The 22,498-nt window shown below is 41.9% G+C and overlaps 1 protein-coding gene across 1 annotated transcript in view; it reads right to left on the reverse strand.

Moving 5' to 3' along the window:
• arhgap20 (Rho GTPase activating protein 20) overlaps nt 1-13,639 on the reverse strand; it is a 33,151-nt gene extending 19,512 nt beyond the window's left edge. The window contains exons 1-8 of the mRNA XM_085435249.1: nt 13,308-13,639; nt 10,690-10,775; nt 3,417-3,593; nt 2,136-2,285; nt 1,560-1,601; nt 1,213-1,297; nt 988-1,065; nt 686-752 (exon numbers count right to left, since the gene is read on the reverse strand). Of these exons, the coding sequence (XP_085291375.1) occupies nt 686-752; nt 988-1,065; nt 1,213-1,297; nt 1,560-1,601; nt 2,136-2,285; nt 3,417-3,593; nt 10,690-10,775; nt 13,308-13,400 (778 nt within the window). The 5' untranslated portion in view covers nt 13,401-13,639. The remainder of the gene's footprint in view (nt 1-685; nt 753-987; nt 1,066-1,212; nt 1,298-1,559; nt 1,602-2,135; nt 2,286-3,416; nt 3,594-10,689; nt 10,776-13,307) is intronic.
• Nucleotides 13,640-22,498: the final 8,859 nt, after the last annotated feature.

The raw sequence follows: 22,498 nt of genomic DNA on the forward strand, positions 1-22,498 counted from the left end.
TTTTCTGCTGTCAGACAACACCGTGCCTATGAAGTAGCACGCGCAAACCATGTTCCAAGCTTCCCCTCTGCACTGATAAAAACCTGATTTTATAAAATCATGATACACGCACGGAGGCCTACGCTGTGCAATGATTTGGCCTCATTTAGATCTAAAATGATCACTTAAAGCAGAGGTGTCCAACTCCAGGCCTCAAGCGCCGGTGTCCTGCAGGTTTTAGATCTCACCCTGGGTCAACACACCTGAAGCAAATTAGTTCATTACCAGGCCTCTGGAGAACTTCAAGACATCTTGAGGAGGTAATTTAGCCATTTAGATCAGCTGAAAACCTGCAGGACACCGGCCCTCGAGGCCTAGAATTGGACATCCCTGACTTAGAGAGAAAGCCAGAAGCAAAATCATGGCTGCATCTGATATATGAATGGATTACTGCGCCAACTGGCTGCTGCAGTCATTCATTCACAGAGCGCTACCTAAAAAGGCCGTGGGCATCAACGGCTTAGTTGGATTTAAAAACGCCGATAAAACTGCGGGGTCTTCATGAAGGCTGAAATAAAGTTCTGTTTCATAACCAGTTCGAGGTACCTGTGAGACTTACATAAACTCATTAAAAAGGGGTATAATGTGACTGCTTTAAGCTATTTTTTATTATTTTGTTTTATACAGTGATGTCAGTAGGACTCACCGATAAGTGGATATGGAGGGTCATCCTTAATGGAGTTCACCCACAGCCGGTGGTCTTTAACGCAACCCTAAGAAGAGAAAAAGAGAATCACTTTTAATGAGATTGCAAAAAGAAACTCCTTTAGTAAAAACTGCTCTGACACCACTTCAGCCATCAGGTTTTGCACTGTTTCACAGAGCTTGTGAATCCCAGAAGGTCCATTACTGAGAGCCTCGAGAGAGTTTTGTAGCATCGCACGACAAAGTTTAATATCTAGCGATCATCAATCACTGGATCCTGAACACAGGCCTTCGGTTACTTACTGATATGCTGAACTGCAGCAGAGCCATGCGGATGACTTCAGTGGTGCTGTCTGTGTTGCTGACCACAAGCGTCTTGGCCTGGTGGAAACATTTTTGGGTAAACATCACGGAAATATGTAGATGTTTGTGTGATCCGTAAGTTATAGTGGTGCTAGAGATGTTATAATAGCTGTTTTTGTGCTGACAGAGGCAATGAAAACTCACGGGGGATGAAGGGAAACTTACATATGCACAGTTTCCAATATCCTTTGCGAAGATTTTCAGAGGAATGGTCTTTGGGTCGTCCTTCTCTTTTCCCTCACTTATCCGACTGAGTTTGGTGGAAAACAGGGAATGGGAAGGAGGTCAGTGTTATAGCGAGAATATTGTTTTAGAATAACACTTTTGTATAAGTTTATGAATTTGTCTGTTAATACAAAACATTCATGCTGTGGAGGCTTCAGCTTAATCATTTTATTCTTTAAAATCAAATCCTTTCTGGCCTGTAGAGGGGAATCTGATTTGCAAGGAAGAACTTTAAGCTAAACAAAGCATTAGGGCCAAAGAAAAAGAACCTCTAATCAATATGTTACCTGTTGACGAGCGCCAGCCACTTGTCCTTAGTCTCTTCAGAGCTGAAATGAAATCAGTGATGTTACAAAACACAATCAGAGGAAAAGTAACTGTCGCTCTTGCTTTGTTATGTAACTCCCGCAGTTAAAAACCAGACTTCCCCCTGGAGCCATGACTGGATTCCTCTTGATGGAAAATATAATGGGTGTGTTTGTGAATGGGTACACAGGTGTAGATGCTGCTAAGGCAGGTGCTGAATACATCTGTACGTGCTGCATGTTTGTGCCTGTGTGTGGTTACTCGCTCTATTTTTACTGAGACAGCTTTATGACTGAAAGCTGCCTTTGTGCTTAAGCTTTTTATGGATTTTGCGGTGGGGTTCTCTACTATACTGTACATCTGCACCTCAGTACATTGCGTACTTTTCCAGAAATATTCAGGAGTAAGCGGTTAACGGGCTGGCAATGAATACTTTAGAGGAAATTGAGTTACCTCAAGCTTCTCCTGTTTGATCGAATCAAGATAATTTGAAAAAACATGGCTACATTTCACCTTCTAGGAATTCCTATTCTTGGATGTGAACAATTTGTACATACCTGAAGGTGGCTACACAGTTACAGGTGGGCCAGCCCATCACGAAGCTCCTCTCGGGGTTCGTGCTTCCTTCGCACACTTCCTCCATGCAGTTAGCCGTCCACATCTCGCAAACCCGGACCTGAGCCTTCACCTTGAAATGAGTAGGAGACCTGCAAACAAGCAAAACAGCATGCTATATTACAGTGTTTTGTGATAAATGTGATAAGTGCTCATATCTATCAACTGGTTTCAGGGATTCAAGGCATTCCACAAGGAACTTTTTGGGCATTAAGTGCGGAATCTGACTTAGTTTTCTTTAAATAACTGATGTCCATAAACCTCCTGTGGCATATGGCAATCTAAAAAAACACTTAATATAGAAGCAAAATATTAAAAGATTCAGCTATTCTCAGACGTTAAACACAGGCATGCTCAGTAGACATGTATTTATGTGCCACAGCATCTGTAATTATCGAGGGAGATGATCCGAATGCATACATTTGGCAAACAAACACATACTCTCTGCTTTATGGATATAAAGGCGCACGCACACAGACACACACACCACTCAACTTTTAAAAATTTCCCCTCCTCCCTCTTGCTATCACTATCTTTCAAACACATACACACCAACACACATTCCTCTAACTCACCCTGGGTTCAGCCACAATGTATTAAAGCCAATTATAGCATACACTCTCTCCACTGAGAGGGTCAGCTCCGCCCACTGGCACATGACTCCCAGGACAGACCGCAGCCATCCTGCTGTGTCTGCACTGAGGGGTTTGTGTGTACAGTAAGTACATACTGTAAGTGTGCAGAGCTTGTGTGTTTATGTGTATGTGTGAGTGTGTGTGTGTTTGTGTGGACCTCAAAATTGTCTATGTGCTCTTTGCTTTCTATATTTGAATGTGCTTGTGTTGTGTAGTTTGTGGGTGGGAAGCCCCATACTTTAGGCCCAAGGCGAGCCAGTTTGGCTTTGATCTGAGCCAGGCTTCATATGGATTTAATTGGCTGGGAAATAATTATATGCTGGGGGAAAAAATGAGGGACAGAGTAGTAAAAGAAGCAGGAGAGTATGTAAAGAGAGACAGGGGGAAACTCCATCCTTCACAAATTTTCTTTTGCTATGACCAGCAGAGAAACAACTAGGAACAATGAAATGTTGCACGGCCGCTTTTTGTTCCTATTTTTCCCTGTTTATGTCACTCTGTCTCTATTTCCTGTTCCGCCCCCTCTCACACTCACAACCACGTATAAACATCTCCCTGTCATTTCACAAAACACTGAAAGAAACTTACTTGGCCTTGGTGACGAGCAGGGTGTCTGTGAAGAGGAAAAGGTGTCTCTCCTGGATCTGCAAGCCGGTCTTTAGCTGTGTTTGGGCGTGACCCAGGAACAGACGGCCTGGACACTCAGCCAGGAAGGCCTGGACTAGAGGACAAGTCTCTGGGCTTACTGGCGTCAAGCAGCTTTCCCTGGGGGGACAAAACCGAGACAACGCAGACGCAAGGAATGATTTACACTATTGATCCCCAAAGGAGAAATTTGTGGTTTGGAGTATGTGGAAGCATGCACTGAAACAACAGGTTTGGAAACACAGTTGGACTGAATTTCTCTTTGCTTCGCTCAACAGCTATTGCAAAATTGCCACAGAGCTCCTGAATAGCTCACAGAAGCTGCCGAGTGACAAGAATAAAAAAGAGTGAAGAAACATTGTGAGCTTGAAACACCTAAAAAGTGAGCAAAGCAGTTGTAATCCACTGTGAGGATAGAAAGAGGAGATTTAAGTAACTCGTCTGAGCAAGACACTTAAGAAAGTGTGCACCTTTCTTACTAATGGATCCAAATCAGGCTCCCCCAGCCCCTGAGATACCTACCACCATCACGAAACTCAAGAATCAAATGAAAGACTATTAGCTTAGAAGGATGCAATTCAAACACTACCTCCCTTTAATTTGGATTACCACCAGGAAGACGTTAAGGCATAAAATGTCTGCCTGGCATCATATGAGGAAACTAGCTCCATCCCGGTAAACACTGAGGAAGCTATTACGACTTTAAGGTCGGGAGTCAATGCTTTGCGGTTTTGAAACAAAACCCATGGTATAGCTCAATCTGAACAACCTTGAACGTTTTGTATTATATTGGCCACAAGACCACGACTTTATTTCCACATACATTTGGTTTGGTGGAGTAATACTTTATTCTTTATTCCTGCATATTTTCTTGTGGAGGGTTTTTTTTCCTCCAAACTTATACAGAATGTGAAACAACCAGGAATGGTGTAAGTGAAAGCAGGAATCCCACGTAGCATGTGAGCCAAGCTGTGAAAAGGCTTAGCTGACCCTCCAAATTTGAGCATTCCTCCTCATTTTTCTCCTCATTCCGACTCTTATTCCCAACGCACGTAATCTAACTAATACAAAAAAAGACAAGATTATAGTTTTAGAACATCAGGGAAATTGTTTGGCTACAAAGAAAAATCAGAAGGGCTATTTTTTAAGACGAGACAAAATCATTTTTTAGAGGAAGAGGAAATCATTTGAGAGCTCCATCCTTTCCTGTTTATTTGGAGGTGGCTGATAAAAGACCCAAATATCCACTTACATACACATTTTAAATCTTTCTCCGCTTTTCTTAGTCTCTTTCATGTAAACAGACGTGTGCAAACACAAACACACACACTAATGCATGCACACACCCTCTTCTTAGGATAGTTTCTCACCCCCGATGCCTACCAGGACACATGCAAGGACACACTTTTCTGCTGCAAAAATCTGAGAAAGAACCAATATTTGGAAGCCAGGGAAGATGAATCTCTTACTCGCCAAAGTCCTTCCAGCTACAGCATAAGCAGTTACGTAATTAATTAACAAAAACCAGACGGCCACGCTAGAGTGCTTTCATATTATTTCTCTTTGTGTGTCATCCAAAAATAAATTCAAATGTGGGCTCAGTAAATTTAATTAGGTTCAATGAATTTAGCCAGCAGAGCATCAGTGATTCAGTGGAACATGTTGGCCTGCAGAACCAGGATCCAGGACAACTACACGGGCACACTCACAGCTTAAAAATAAATACTTTCTATGTGACGCAGTTTCATTTCTTTTGTCTATTTACCCTTACCCTCCAGTCATATAACTAATGCATTTCTTTCTTTGCATCGCCTTCATATCACAAATATAAATTCTCCAAAGCACAGCTGATAGCTGGCTCTCATTAAATCTTTCAAGGTGGCACCATAACGTAATGTTGCACACCCCCTAAAACAGAGAGGGACACCGAAATGTAGTTGAGAAATGCATCTGTCAGAAGAGCCCACACACACGCACGCACAGATCAACATGGACAATAACACCTTCCTGTAAAGCCTCTTTCACATCTCACTTCCCCACAAAAAGGGCAACATCTTCCGTATTCACCGCACATCCCTTCCTCCTAAATGTTAGAGTGACAGCTGAATCGGACGGATGAACAGCTAATGGCTCCAATGTGCATCGTGTGATGTTGATAAATTGAGCGTCCACCCCGCCCGCGCATACATGGCCACCTTTGTTCAGGCACGGCTCCGTGAGGAGAACTGTTGACTTTCTAAAACACGATATGGGAGGGGGGAGCGGGAGTTGTACAATGAGCTGCACAACGCCGCATACTAATGTCCCCGCATGAATATTTAAGCAGGAGCGGGAAACATTTCTGCATGAAAGTCTTATAAGCATAAATCACCCAGTCTGACAGTCACAAGTGAGTTTCATTTACACAGCAAAAACTGACAGATTTGTGAAAAAATGGCTCCTAATCATTAAACGCCTGATTGATCAGGAGTTGAGCGTATCGAGAAAAGAAAACGACACCATGAAACCGAGAACTACGAAGTTATAAAGCTCGAGGGATGGAATTATGAAAAGCATGCGTTACAGAGAATGAAGAAGACAGAATCGGTGTTCAATAAAAAGGCCAAATTTGAATCACAAAGAAAAGCATCCTCATCACTGAGCCAGACTCTGTTAACTTGTTGTGACGGCCCAAATGAAAACCCATCTGCAGAAAGAAATGGAGCTTTTTCACGTGTAAAGAAAAGCCTGGCTGTGGCATCTCCTCAGCCTCGTGCAGCAAAAGCACCGAGTATTTAAATCATGAAGGAAGATAAGTAAAGCCTTAGTCATGGACATGAGTATGATCCATCAGGTGTGAGTGCTACATACCCAGAGGGAAAACAGCTGGACAAACAGCTGGAACTTTCTATGCTTGTCTTGTTTGTTGCTTAGCTTTCTTTCCACTCATTGTTTCCACTTTCTTTTTACCACTTATTTCCAGTTCCAGGTATTTCCCATTGTAACGGGATCTTAGTGGGGCTAGATGCGCTGTTTTGCTTATATTGCTGTGTCTTGATGCACAGTTTAAAGTCTCCCCAGCTGTCAAACAGTCAGCCTAGACAGAACAGACTGACTCCCTCAGGGCAGAAATGACACTTATATAACTCTGTCCATCTGCTCAGCTTTGATAATAACCCTGAGAAGAACGCTGAGTGTCATTTATGTGTCTCTGTGCATCATCTGTGTCATTAATTTGTCTGGAGCTAATTTGTCTTTGGTGGCAAATCTGCTTTTCCTGTATTAAGTCAACACATGGCGAGAAGAAGCAAATAAATGGAAATGTGTTCAGAGCAAACTTTCAGCCTCGCTCTTATTTCTCATGAAACGCGTAAATTCTGACAGGGAATAAAAATAAAGATAGGACGAAAAAGCAAAGGCAGAGATGTCCGTGTTTCCTCTTTCACCGCCTTAAAGGGGAAGCCCAAGCCACAAGAAATTAAAGGGGGAAGAAATCGAAAGGAAAATAATGTAAGAAGCTAAATATTTTATTCATTTTTGTGACCATTCATTAAATTTCAGCACAGTTCAGCAGTCTTCAGTCAAAGCTAGTTTCTTCTTTTGTCTCCTCTGCTCTGCGCAAAGTGAAACAGAGAGCAGAGGAGAGACTTGTGAAGTGCAGATAACGTTTTTTAATTTGGAGACCCCCTTCCCCCAACTACAAGAGATGTCACCCGTTGAACCTTTGCATATGTTTCTGTACGAGGAGGGTTGAATCACCAACAGCCTGACCTCTTTGTCCCAGATAAAAGATCTTCAGACAAGCAACAATTGGCATCTCTGTGCACGAAGCAGTGAAAAGAGACCGTCTGTTAACAAGCGGATTTGGGAAGACATCATTTTTGCATAAACACACTCCACTCCGCACCATCGCCCGAATCACAGTGGAAGCTTTTGTTTATCGTGGCATAAAAACCCCCGAAGGCTGCAGTAAGACTGGCAATAAAGAGATTACTCACTTCATTACTCACACATTTCTGAATTACATTCCTACTATAGTTGTAACTAGGTCAGGAGCTTTGATTTGTTTTTATCTGTATAGGTGCCTTTTTCCTTCTACAGAACAACTCCTTAACCTTCCTAAAACCTGAAAAGGGGACTATTTTGCATCTTTCTATTGCTAATTAGACCCCTAGAAGAATGGGAAACAAAAAAACCAAAAGCTAAAAAAGGCTAAAAAGCTCTACAGATTTGAAGGAAACTGAACAGCCAGGCAACATCTCATTCAAATACACTATAATAACCATTAACAATAACGCACTAACAACTCACTACTGCACATAAAACAATTAAAACTTGACCTTTTTTTGCTCTGCGTGCATCAGATAGGTTCATAGGCAAAATATAATGTTAGTTCATCCTGACACCAGTGCCCTGATATAGACGAGGAAGCACACACACACACACACAGACACACACACACACACACACAGGGATGAGGTCAGAATCAGGAGCTAGAATTGCCTAGGGGCTGTCAGCCATGATATCCTTAACAGAGCTCATTATTACAACCAGGAAATGATTTTTGCATGATGTGCAAGTGGGTGTGTGTTCTTGAATTTGTCATTTTGAGATCCAGATGTCAACAACCAGGAAAAAAACTGAAAACTGAGATGTTTTTAATTTTTTTTACATTTCTAAAAGTCATTACTCAGAAATAAGATTAGATTTAAGATTAAGTAAAGAGCCGTGTGGTTGTCACATTTATGTGTGCGCGGCTGATAGCACGTGAAAGTGTGAGGTCAGGAGGGGTCCATGTGTATAGATTTCATTGCCTGAAGGTTGAAGGAGACCCTTAATCCCCCGCACTGTAGTTGGGAAGCAAAGGGATGACGTTATACTTCGAGATGAAGTGTGAGAGTTTGTGCACGGAGGTGATGTAAATGGCTGCGCTAAAGGTCCAGAGACCCTTCCGGTGCCTCTTAGGGCTGATGGGAAACACAGGCAAGGACGCATCTCAGGGACAGAGGGGAGGGAAAGAAGAAAAAATAATCTCTTGTGAAAAAAGACACACTCCAAACAATGGAAACTTCACCGTGCCAAATTTTTTTTTAATCCTTCGTTTTGTTTTTTGTTTTTTCCCCCGGTACCTCAGAACTCAGTTCATTGTAGCACTGTTATTTTAAAAAAGTGAACAGGAGCCAAAACTCAGCGCTGTTCACTGACTGCACGAGTCATGAGCAGAGGAAAAAAAAGGGGGGAAAGAGTTCAGAGATGAGACAAAAAAACAGAACAGAAACTCAAATCAAAGCCTGAGGTGTGTTTCACTCTGTAGCTGCTTTAGCTGCTCTGCACTGTTTAATATTTAAACCTGTTTTTTTCCAGCTGTTCTCAATACTGAAAAATGAACTGACTGTGAGTGAGTAACAGCTTCATGAACAAGATGAAAATGCCAGACCAACAGGACACTCAGCAAGTCAGTGCTATTCTCAGAGAGGAGCTCTTAAGCATAAAGTTAAAGACTTGACAATAAATCCTAGCCTATAAGGGCAAGAAGTTATCAACTAGAACAAAAAAGCTGCTTACAATAAAAATTTGTGCAAGGAGAGTTTGTAACAGCAGTAGAGCCTTTTTAAAGAACACAGCAGTGATACAATGATGTGCAACCCCACTGCCAAGACCTGCTGGCACATGGATATTCCCATTCTAACTGCTTTAATTGGGGCTCCGGGGTTTTATAACAGCCTGCATGTGGTTTGCAAATCTTAACAACAACAAATATGCATTCATAATAAAAAGTGCCCAGTTAATAAAGAAAGAAAGAAAGAAAAGCACCTGCTGCATGAGAGTCACATCAGCCTTTACCTACTCTCAGTCATCTAAGCACTCTGCTGGTAGCACCCTGCACACACATATCCGGACCTTAATAACTACTTCACACACTCACTGACATGTTAGGTTCTGACCCCAGCTGACCTCCACCGGCCTCTAAGCCTCCTGATGTGAGGTCAGGGGTTAAGGGTGACAGCAGAGAGCGTCAGGTCAGCTCACACACACACACACACACACACACACACACACACACACACACACACACACACACACACACACACACGCACACACAGGTCAGACTTGGACAGACTCTCAGGCAGCCTCTGTTTGTCTTTCACTCAATAAATGGTCTCATGGTGTCTCACTCTGCATCCAAACAGAGCATCTAAGTTGTCTTTCTAACTCTGTTTAGCACATATGCACACACAGACACACACAGACACACACAGACCCTACAACAACACTGGCCTATTTAAGATTTTGTCGAAATCGTGAAGATTTACCATCCTGATCTCCATAAAAGCTGCCAACAGCAATTCTCTATAATGTAACGCTGGCAGTGGGAAGGCATCAGGTTTATTCACCAGGCACTCGCTTGTAGGTGAAATCATGACAACATGAAAACTTTCTAAAGCCTCAAAGTGTTTTGAAAAGCCAGCCTGCCTCAAAGTGTTTTTCCTCTAAAAACCCCAAAAAGCTGGCACTGGCAGAAAATTAAACAGAGTGCATAACAGAAACAAAGTTTCTAGTAAACAAATACCCTTCCTGGAGGGTTTGTAATAGCTTATTTCCGAAACTGTTGAAGGAGGATGAAGGGATTTGTGAGATACGAGGGTGATGAAAAGCCCGATAGTTCTGATGGAAGTGAGGATTTAAAAGCCCTCGATGAATGAGTCAGAAAGGCCTGGCAGTCTTAATGCTGATGTCTGAAGACACTGAATGTGACAGAAAAGGGGAGAGATATCTGAATCTAAGTGATGAAATTAGACACTTTAATGTGTGTCTGAAATACTAAACACCTCAGACCTGGAACCAAAGGCTTCCACTTTTGCTCATCAGAGGCATATATTTTCTAATCAGTGATTTTTATCTCAGCCTCGTAGCTATACTTTCTTTCTTGTCACCTCATCAAACCCACAGGTAAGTACTTTCTAGGAAGTTTGTGAGTCAGTGCAAATATCCATCAAAATGCATGAAGTCTAGAAAAGTTATGTTTAAACAATCTAGAAAGTCTGTACGTGCAAAAAATAACAGGTTACTAGGCAAAGAAAGCAGGAAAAGGATTTTTTCAATACATTAAATTCAGTTTATAAAGCCTTTATAAAGCATGCATGGTAGGGTCAATAGTTTATGAAGAAAAAGGGGAGAAATATGGCACACAGTGGTGACAGCACCTCAGCAGCTCAGTATGTGTGTTTGCTGATACCTGGATGTGCTTCTTGATCTGGTGAGTGCTTTGCTGATGACGAGTGAAGGAGCTGACTGTCGTCTCTGCGCCAGGGTCTTCATCTTCTGCACAGTCAGAGAGAGAGAGGTGGGTCAGAGACATTACTTTGCGTCACTGTTTTCGGTTTGGTACAACACGCAATGGTTACAGAGACGGAAGGCAAAGTACACAGTCAGCACTGCTCTGAGCTGGCTGTTTAGCTGTGGTCGATGCAGGAAATACAGGACTCACAGAGAAGGGAAGAAAGCGACTAATAGGAGAAGTGACGGCAGTTAAAAAGGAGGGAAAAGAGGAAACGAGCGAGATGGAGGCAGACAGAAAAATAAGTGACAGCGAGACAGAAAAGATGGCCGGAGCTGGGAAATATATCATCGGCGTGTGATGTTTATGATGGTTCACATATTCCCACTGTGGCACAATAAATGGTGCGCTCACTCACAGAAGTATGACAGGCATCTTTATGTCCGCCACAGCTATTTCATTTAAACCTACAGCATGCCAAAACCTTGTTAGCTCACAATACCTCCCCCTCCTCCTCCCCCACGACGTACACTACAGTGATTCAATCAGAGGAAGGCAAGAAATAATTAAAGTAGCGACCCAAATTAAATAAGACTCGGATTCCTGGAATCTTTTTGGAGTTACTTAAGGGTGACATTCCTCTCTTAACAAACTCCTGTTAGTAATAGAGGTCAGAGTTGCTACAGCCCAGCCCAACATGCTGTGAGTTATTGGACATTTGGAAAAAGGAAAGAAGCATCAGCTTCAATGTGCTTATTTTCTTTTTTTTTTTAAAAAGGAACAATAATTCACAGTGACACGTCTTGCCTGAGATGAATATCTGACACCTACAAATTAGTTGAATTGACTTGATGGTTTTGTGGAAACCCTTTAAATCGGGTTTGGTTTTTCCATTAGTTTTGTGTACGGTAAGTTTGATAATTCAGTTCGTTTCCACGCAGATTTTCAAACGCACCAGCGACGTTGGTGACAGGTGTCATCTCGTTGTTCTGCCGTGGTGACTGACACGAGGCAGGACACCCTGAAGCCTCAAGTCTTAAATTATGCAGCCTGTGTGCTAAAGCCAAAGAGGAAGTCTGCACTGTAAAGCTGCAGGACAAGTACACATTATGTACCTGTCATGCCTGTCACGTACAATTCAAGAAAGCACATTCTCACAGAAATATCCGAGAGGAAAAAACAAGTCCTACTCAAAGAGATGCATGTGGAAACTCTATTTTCATGAGCATTTTCTCACTCGGTGAGGCTCTGGCTGACAGATTGCATTTCTCACAACTTCCTAAGGCTGAGCAGAGCCCAGTGTGTTGCAGACAGGCCAAAGAGCAGCAATTGCTCAGAGAAGGGAAAGAGAAGAGAGGGGTTGGGGTGGGCTACAGCAACATCATTTGTAAATCCATAACACTATTTTTCACTATAAAATTCAAGGCCTGGAAAGTGGTGAAATACTTAGAAAGCACCAGTGTACTGTGCAGAAGTAACTAGTGGAGATCATATGAGTACATATTATATTTGCCAACCATCACGCACATCCTGTTAACCTATGGTCAACTTTTCTAACCCAGTTGTTGCTTTCAGGAGGCATTGCGGCACTTTTATGTTCACACTTAGCGCTCACATCCTCCCATGCTGAAAGCTACAGTTACTTGCTTTAAACAGGCGTGAGGAGGGGGCGCTACGCGTTCGTTCAGCAGCCGCTGGGAATCGTCTGCTCTATCAGCGACGAAGATCTGGAGGGAAATATTTACATGAAATAATTGTAATGCATAGCCCTCGATTTACAGCACAGGCGGTAATGTGGAATGACACGCAAAATTGTGTTTATTTTTCCCCTCTTCTGTTTAAATACTCTATGCTCTCAGTGAAGAGAAGCCACGCAACTAACCGAAGCGCAACATCCATGCCCGTGTTGCCTGTGAAATTAACAAATAATCGCTCTTTATATTTTTTTTCTGTTGTTTGGCTTCAGCCATACTTTCTGCACTAAGCATGAAAAAACAAAGTAATGACCCGTTTTGTTTTTCAAGAGTTTTTCTTGGGTAAAAAGTTCAACTTTTTATAGAATAATAATAATAATAAATCACAAGTTGGAAAGACCAGAATCCAGTCCTCTGGTTTTGCTTTTCTTTTTTCCACACTTAAGATTACACTATTCCACGTGCACAGGGTGGATCCACACAAGTCTTCAAGGACAAACCTTGATCAAGCCTGTGAAAAACTGTGATCACATAAACGCTCATACTATGTACAATCACAATGACATGGACGAGGAACAGTCAAGCGTCTTAATTCAGATCCTCTAGACGTGCTGCGCAGCGCACAGATGAGGGTTTAAAGACTGATTTTTAAAAATACATTTAAAAAAGACACATATCAGAAAATAACACAATGAACAAGCCAGGAACAGAAACGTGCGTTCGGTCTTTTAACTCACTCTTGCAGATACTGCTCTGTGTCTTACATCTCATATTGTCATTCAAAAGTTAAATAAGACCCACAACAAGCGCACCCGATGCGCAAAAACGCGCACACGTGAACAGAAAGTGCGTCTAGATAACGTTACATTACTTCAGATGTACCTTTTTGCTGTCGGGAAGCGCCTTGCTCTCTCCCGTCAGAGAGTCGGACCTGTTCTGTCCCATGGTCCCCTGCTGCGGTGACATGATTTCCATCAAGGCTGTATAAATCCACGGGTCCGCGCGCACCCACGGTATATTCCCATGATACGTAAGTAAGTCCAAAAGTTTATCCGGCGGAGAAGGGAGAGCGAGCCAGAAACGAATCCATGATGGAGAGGTCTGATCTGAAGTATGAAAAGAGGTGACTGCTCTCTTCTGTCTGTGTGTCTCTCTCTGAGCGCTGTTTGCTCTGAGCGCAGCGGTTACGGTGTACTTCAGCTCACTCTGAACTTCAAAGTTAACGACAATGAGGTACACAGCTTCCGTCCGTGCTTTTCAAAATAAAGTCACTTTTCAGCCCATCCAAAGATATCACGAGACATTTTTGTAAATCAAAAACAAAACTATAACATATATATATATATATATACAAGTTGATATAAAAATAACAACAGCAGTGGTGAGTGGTGAATATTGCAGTGTTTGTTCAAATTAGAAATTCAGTGAGCGTAGACTAGTTGAAGAACAGCTCGATGTCTGTGGAGAGAAAACAGCTTCCGGAAGCCTGAAAGTGGTTTAATAAATTCCAAAGCAGAGGCGGACTGCCCGCTGGAAGCACTGGGATATTTCCCGGCAGCTAAAGGGTCATTTGGCCTACCGTCAACAGTCAGCTCGACTGTAAAATAAACAAGTAAGATTCTCAGTGGGTTCTCAGAATCCACACATCAAGCCACACTCTGCTCTGGCAGATAAACTCTGGAAGCAGTGCGCACAAGACGCGCACAAGGGCGCATGTGCAGAGTCCAGACAAGGCAGGCAACATTTGATAATATTTCAGCTCCCTAAAGCATAGGTGTCAAACTCTGGCCCGCAGCCTAATTACATTTGGCCCGCGAAGCCATTACCAAATTACTATTAGAGCTGGCCTACTGGTATTATACAGCTAATATATATATTGTTTAGTATTAAGCTTAGCTTGCTCCATATTCAGTTTTTCAGCAAAACTTGTTTGAGTCCATAAGAAAAGATTCATTCTTATATCTAGAGGAAGATATATTTTTTTCCAATAAATATTAGTGTTAGCCCGCAACTTTGTTCCAGTTTTGAATTTTGGCCCACTGTGTATTTGAGTTTGACACCCCTGCCCTAAAGTAAACGATTGTCACAAGGAAAAGCAAAGATTAACGAGAGAAAGGAAGAATTCGTTCATTTTCAGGAAACATGTGTGAGCAGTTTTGTGTAATACTTCAATCTAAGATAGTTAAACTTACTTTGCGTCTCACTCTATGAAAAGGTGTCTAAATAATGACTTTTTTGGGCACAGTTATGCTTACAGACTCCACTTTCCTATAGAAACAAGACAAATGCAATAAACATTAAACATTAAAATATGAATATAACTGGTCTGAGAGGCCTGGAACAGAATCAGAAGAGTAGCCTGAATAATTGTTTCAGTCCACCGGTGACTCCAACATCACTGATGACTGGTTGATGTAAAAGGAACAAATTTGTGGCAGAAGCAAGTATGCATTTGTGAGAGAGGGTGGATGTCAGTGACAACACTGAAAACACTATGATGGCACCAGGATGCTAAAAATTATGATTATGTAAATTATTGCTTGCAATGTCCCTTCCACAGACACACGTCAGTAAAAACAAAATAAAAGAATCTTGTTTCAAGCATTTGAATTGACTTCAGTGCAGTTTTTGTATTGCAACAAAAACTGATGTCAAATGAAGACTTTCTATCTAATTATTATAAGTTGTTCATATGAGTGCCAAATTTGGCCCTTTTATTTTGAAGACTGCCCGTCATGGCCTAATCTTCATGTTTTGACCCAGTTCTGTTGCTAAAATCACGCTTTAGTTTCACTCTTAAACCGCCCGTGTATATATGCATGTGAGTGTGTTTTCATTTGAAGCGCCCTCCGTGTTTTCTTTGGCAGTCGGTGCCATATAGAGGACGCCTGTTTCTGCAGTACAGTAATGCAGTTTACAGAGGATCCAGTTCAGGTGTAAGAATGTACTTCCAGGGCCAATAATAATAATAACTGATGAGGAGGAATCTCCACAGTATTTTTATTTTTTTTTAACACAGGCATGACGCTTGACTCATTTGAATTTTAGCTGCAGCTACAGTAAACCTCAGTGGGATACCTTCCTCTGTGGATTGAGAGTGTTTACTTTTAAAAGTCTGAAGTCAATCAAAAAGCACCCAACACCACTGAAGCTAAACTGATTTATTGAGTCTGTGAACTGAATTTTAAGCTCTTGCACATGTCCACTGGTTTCACGGTTAGGACTTACATATACAGGAGAAACCAGGGAGTATAAAATCAACAGCAACATGAGTGTGACCTGATATAAATGATATCTGAATACATCTGTATTTTTGTGCCACTGCGGTGTGTTTCAAAGCTTTAAAAAGCGTTTGGCTCACCTGGAAGAACATGTAGGTACCAAGTCGTCTTTCTTTCTCTTCTTTGCCTTGCTGTCTATGAAATTCCAAAGCTAAAGAACAATAACGGCCCACTGTAGACCATTGTCTCTCCTGCACAAATGTAAAGGTATGCAGTGATTGTTCCATCTTATCTGTCCTGTGAAAAGTGGCATGCATCGAATGATAAGAACACATTGATAGTGTTTGACCATCCTCTTTGATCACGTCACGAGCTACGTGAGACAGCAGCCGGGGAACCTGGATTCTGTCTAGAGAAAATAGCTTGATGCACAAAATGCTGCATTCCTTTATTCTGCCACTAAATCAATGCTTTTATTCCAGAACAGAGTGCGGCCAAGTCATATTTGTCCCTGAACCTAAACTGCACTTTGTGCACTCTATTTTTTAGGGGTTAAATGACTGCCTTTGCTTCCTGCTGTTTGGAGGGACCCAAAGCAAAAAACAAACAAAACAAAGAAAAAAAAACACCAAAAAAAGAAAGAAAAAGGAAACAAAAAGAAAAAAAGTTAGACTAAATTGAGGGTGTGTCAGAAATGTGGTTGGAAACACCAATGGTTGACCATGACTGCCTCTGCACTGCACTGCACTGCTTTTTCTTTTACCACCTAAATGTTCCACTTTAGATTGCACCAATAAAAAGTGTGCTTTGGATTTTGTTTTTGGTAACCATGGCAAAGCAATACATTTCTGCACGGTAGCTCAAAAAGCACACTTTTAATTCGTGCCAGAAATCCAAATTGGGTCACGAATCTCTGTGTCAGACGGCAGCCCCAAACTCCAACCAAGCTGAACCAAGTTTGCCCAAATGGCTTCAGGTCAGAAGAAACAACTGGGAGCTTAATCTGCTCTAGGGATTCTGTCCTGGCATGAAACACAGACCTTCAATACGTGTCCTTGAGAATTTCATCTGACGTTTTCTTTGAAGTGTGGGAAGAGGGAATGTCTCTGTCACACCCAGGAAGCTGGGCTATTGAAAACCTGAAGGCGAGGAGAGTATTGACTTGGACAACAAACAGTAGATTCCTGAGAGAGACAGTGAGCTGGAGAGAGTCCAGGGTTTTGACAGGAGCTGTTTATGAAAGATTCATTCATGTCTTTAGAGGGTTATGGTGTTAGGCTTTCACTTTGCATTTTAAACACATAGCAGAGTGTCTATTTAAAGAGCTCACTTACAAACACACATATTCGTGTACGGGGAGGGGTTGATGACAGGCTCTAGTGGATAAACGGATAGACGGATTCAGGGACAGATAGATGTGTGTTAGATGACGGAGACACTTCAGGCAGACAGGGAGTAACTGTGACCCAAAACGGCATCCACCACCGTAGCCTCGACCGCCACTGCAGCAGCCACTGTCGCTGCTGCTACTTTAAAAAGCCAGACTTCCACGTGGCTGGAATCTTTCTTGAATAATCAATTATTAGTGAAAAGGAAAGTTTTCACAAAAATCTATTCAGTTATGTGAGAAACTAAGTAAAACCTTACAGCTTCTATAGGAATTAAGAGGGTAAGTAGCAGCCAAGTGCAGCAAATCAAATTCGCTCAGTTAACTGATTACCAGTAGGTGTGAGCACCGCTATAAAAGCAGAAATGTTGACAGTTTGTTGCTCTGGAACATTTAGGTGTGACTTAAAAGATTGTGCATTGCTCATAGAAATTGTAAAAACAAAAAACATAAGAGCTACAGCTCAGACTCTGCAGACCTCATTTAGCATGTGAAGTGTTAAAGTTAATAATAGTACAATTAAAAAAATACTGAACAAGTATGGCTTGTTTGAAAGGGTTGTCAGCACAAAACCTCTTCTCTCTAAACAGAACATAGTAGCACAGCTTACTGTAGGTCTGCAAAGTTGCACCTGATCAAACCAAAGGACTTCAGGAACAATGTCCTTTGGACAGACGAGACCAAAGTGACGAATTTTGACGATAATGTGCAGCATGACGTTTGGTGAAAACCGAATACAGCATATCAGCACAGAGACCTCAAAACACGTGGTAAAAAGGGTGATGATTTGGGTTTGTTTTGCAGCCACAGGACCTTGGGCACCTTGCAGTCGTGACTGACCATGAACTCCTCTGTATGCCAAAGTTTTCTAGAGTCAAATGTGAGGCCATCTGTCCTAAAAAGCTAATGCTTGGCTGATACTGGGTCATGCAACACAAACACAGCAGTAAATCTACAACAGAATAGCTGAAAAAATAAGGAATCAAAGTGTTGCAATTGTCCAATCAAAGTCCCGACGTAACCTGATTAAAATGTTGTGGTTGGACCTTAAGAGAGCTGTGCGTTAATGAATACCCACAAACCTCAATGAACTGAAGCAACAATGTTAAGAACAATGGGCCAAAATTCCTCCACATTGATGTTTGAGGGACTGATAAAGAGTGATACAGAAAACAAATATTTCTAATTATTAGTACTAAAGTTGGTACTATGGGCCGGCTGTAGCTCTGGAAGGAGAACAGGTTATCTATCAGTCAGAGGGTCAGTGGCTCAACCCGTGGATACTCCAGTCTGTATTTCATAGTATTAGTAGTAGTTAGGCAAGAAACGGCTTCATTTATGCAGGGAAAATATTGTTCATGGAACAAGAATAAATTTTGCCAGGACACTGGATTCAAACCATTTAAATCAAATGCTTTGCACACCCAGCATTTTCCATAAGGCATGTTTCTTTGTTACAACACTCTTGGTGTTTGGCCTTTTTGTGTTCCTGCTAATATGTATATTAAGTGTTTGAAAAAGAAAATTGTGCTCTCTTTTTTCAGATGAGGACAGGCACAAAGAATTTAAAACCCCTAACTCTATTCTGATTAAACCTTTACGGGGGAATTCCTAATATGTTTATAGTGAAAGCTCATCTACAGCTGAAAGTGAAAGCTAGTTTTCATTTCCACTGTTTGGGTTTTCCCATACTGAGCCCATCATCTGTTTACTCCTATGGGATTTAACCATCCAGTCTTTAAAGCCTCTGAGACCAATATCAGGATTAGTTTCAGAGAAAGAGAAGGCAAGAAATTTTAGCATCTCTCTTTGCCATAGTCAGCGTGTCTCTGTGCCTCTCGGTTTGTCTAAACACTGTGGCGTGGGGAGGCCGAGGCATATCAGACCTCGGAGACATGTGGAGGAGACAGACGGAGGCGGCCTGGGCGAAACAGACTGTGACAAAGCCTGCGGTGAGAGAGTGAGTCAGGTGGAGGAGAGCGAAGAAAGATGTCTAAACAATATTGTGTTGGAGATGGAAATTGTGGGTTAGCTGGCAACTGTTTCTAACAGATCTGTCTCAAGTGGTGCGCCATTTTCAGGGCTGATTTTAAGCTTTTTTAAATTACATAACAGTCAGGTCTCAATCACGTTAAGGCCACTTTAAAGCAGACTATGCCCCACAAGTTGTACACCAAAAGGCTGTTTGTTTTCTTTGTTTCAGGCCAAACTGAGAACTTCCTTTGGTTTTCTATTTGCCTGTTTACTAGATAAAAGACAGGGTTTTTTAATCATAGCACTTTCACATTACGGCACAAAATTAGCTGTTTTTTAGGACAGTATTTAGTATATATATCCAGCCTATAATCCTGGAGAAATTGTTCTAAAAGTTACTTATGCTTTCTATAATTATCTTGTGTGTTGTGGTTCATACGTCACATTTCTTCTCGTTTGGAGTAAAGCTGTTATGCTCAGTTCTGCCACATGCGTATGTTCAAGGGCTCTACCAGAGTAAAATTCACAGTAACTGACCTTGATGTAGATCCTCAGTTCACACTCCATCCACTGTCTTAAACATATTGTTTCAGCTCTCGGATTGGCTGCCTCTTGCGAATGAAAGGTTGGTCCAGCAGGTGGGTGGAGCTGCCAAGTTCACAACCTGAAGCCTAATATTTTGTTGGTCCCCCTTTTACTGCCAGAACAGCCCCGACCCATCGAGACATGGACTCCACTAGGCCCCTGAAGGCATGTTGTGTGTATCAGACTAGGCCACCTTCTCCCATTGCTCTCTGCTCCAGTTCTGATGCTCACTTTTCTATTGTTGGTGCTTTTGGCAATGGACAGGGGTCAGGATGAGCACCCTGACTGATCTGCAGCTATGCATCCTTACATGCAATTGAACCCTTTGTCAAACATGCTCCAATCCTTATACGTGCCTGTTTTTCCTGCTTCCAACACACCAACTTTAAGAATAAAATGTTCATTTGTTTCCTAAAACCTCTGTCAGTGTGCCCCAGGGTGGCTGTGGCTACAATGTAGCTTGCCATCACCAGTGTGTGAATGTGTGTGTGAATGGGTGGATGACTGGATATGTAAAGCGCTTTGGGGTCCTTAGGGACTAGTAAAGCGCTATATAAATACAGGCCATTTACCATTTACCATTTAAAACATCCCACCAACCAACGGGTGTCATGATAAGAGAATAAGATTTATTCATGTCACCTGTCAGTAGTCAAAATGCTATCTCTGATCGGTGTATAGCTTCAAAAACAGAAGTTGCTCAACTTTATTTATACGTTATTACATACATTCCCTGTGTAGGCACCTCTTAAACTGTTTTTCCCCTTCTAAAGCCACATTAATGTAAAAATCTACATGCTGCTAATGGAGAGATGCCAAACCCATTGTTTTTGTAACAGTGAAAATAAAGATCTATTCTGTTCTATTCTACTCTATTCTTTATTAATGAAAAGAGGAAGAGTTTAACTAATCTAGTAGAGGTATGGTGAGTGCTGTAGAGAGACTGTGGAAGCAGCCATTTATAAAAAAAATTTTTGCCTCACTCCCTTTAAGCCAGCTTTCTTCTTACTGGCGGCTCTTTGCAAACAGAGGGTCTAAGGACTGCCTCTCCAACTTGTAAAGCTGTTTTCAGTACATTAAAAAAGGTCAAACAATCCATTTTGTTGCCCTGTCCTGGGAACAAGCATAAAACTCTGAGACAGAAAGCAAAAACAACCCAAAAAACAATTTCAATTGATTGTTGAAACAAGGAGGATGTGTGAAAAATGCATTTTTTTTAATGGCCATTTTGAATTGTGTGAAACCTTCTGTTGTCTAAAACGTTGCTGTCTGAGAAAAACAGACAGACAGACAGACAGACTGTCATTCACTCAGTCAGAGATACTGAGACTGAAATCAGAGAAACAGACGGTCTAAGCCTGGCTGCTGGCCTGCTACATCTGCTCTCTAGTTAGGTGCGCACACACACACACACACACACACACACACACACACACACACACACACACACACACACACACACACACACACACACACACACACACACACACACACACACACCCTCCTGCCTTCAAACCCTCTAGCCCTTGTAATCTGATTAGCACAGTATCCCTACAGAGTGAAAGATGCTACTGATGCACTGAAGGTTTGTGCTTTATAGTTGTTGTGACGGACTCTCTGTCACTATATCACTCGCTTAGTTTGCAGTGTGCATTGCATCCAGTATCTTAACAATACGAAATATATCAAGCTAAACTCAGATCCAGAACAAAGAAGCCATTTAGAATACATTCATTACGCTTTAATTTAATTCCGTTTATTTTCCGCAATTTGGACTCATTTAGCTTTTGAGACTTGGCTCATAATCAGGGATTCCTTTTTCCTGCGTATATGGGAGAGTGTGCACATGTTTTGCTTACATGTGTTTACGCGTGCTCGCCCACAGATATCTTAAGGATGCAGCAACACGGGTTAGGTTATTTAATCAGAACTCAGAACTTGTGCGTGGTGCAGATTCAACCACACCACATTTCTGTGTTACAGAGCCAGAGATCCTCTGTGCACTGGCGCTGTGGATCAGCCAATGTGGTACTGGGATGTTGTGGCACACGTGCGCCTATCCCTGGATATCCCCCGTTTCTATAAAATCAAGTATTAAGGGGCACTATCTATGTGCACCTGTGTCTTAAAGTCAGCTAATTTAAGTAAGTTGGTGTGGCTTCATCACATTCCTCCAAACTTAGAAAAGGCGCGTGTTCCTCTTTTAAACGTCTCCAGGGTGTGAGTGACATTCTCTAGTGTGAGCTATTCGAGGTATGCAGCTGTTTCAGATGAAGCCTACCTGAAAATTTGCACGTTGCGCTGCACCCCACCCATCTGCTGCTCCTAGCATCTCGAAAATTCTCGCTCTGGAGAACGCAAACTATAGCCTCAAAACGCTGGTGAATTTTTAAAACCCGCTTTCTATTGAATGATGGATAAAATCGGAACGGATTACAACACGCATTGTGCTGTCAGAGGCGCACACAGAACTGCTTTTATAGGTACCGAGTCTCCAGCATCGCCGATATCGATACCGACACTGATGTGTTTTTAACGTATAGAGGTAGCTCATGTAGGGGACAGCAGAGTGCCGTAATTTATGAGGTGAATCATTCTGAACACATTTTAATGACTATTAAATCACATTGATTTTTTATATCACATTGATTTTTTATGTCCACAATAATGACTTAACACAAGAAATACACCTTTCAGCTTTTCATGTATTTGAAAAAAACTGTCGCTTTTGTGTGTCTGTCTCTAAAGCATCACTGGTCAGTGCCTGCTGTATAAATGTGACAGGGGCTATAAAAAAAAACGCAGATGTGTCGATCAGTACAAAAAGGTTCAGACACTTTTCATTGTGAATGATTGAGTTATATTTGTTCATTAACCCCTGGGGGGTCTTAGAAAAATGCATACAC

The sequence above is a fragment of the Copadichromis virginalis genome, linkage group LG16 (assembly GCF_057382275.1).
Source record: "Copadichromis virginalis isolate Kocher_CV1m ecotype Utaka linkage group LG16, C_Virginalis_male_GT1.1, whole genome shotgun sequence".
Taxonomy (NCBI): Eukaryota; Metazoa; Chordata; class Actinopteri; order Cichliformes; family Cichlidae; genus Copadichromis; species Copadichromis virginalis.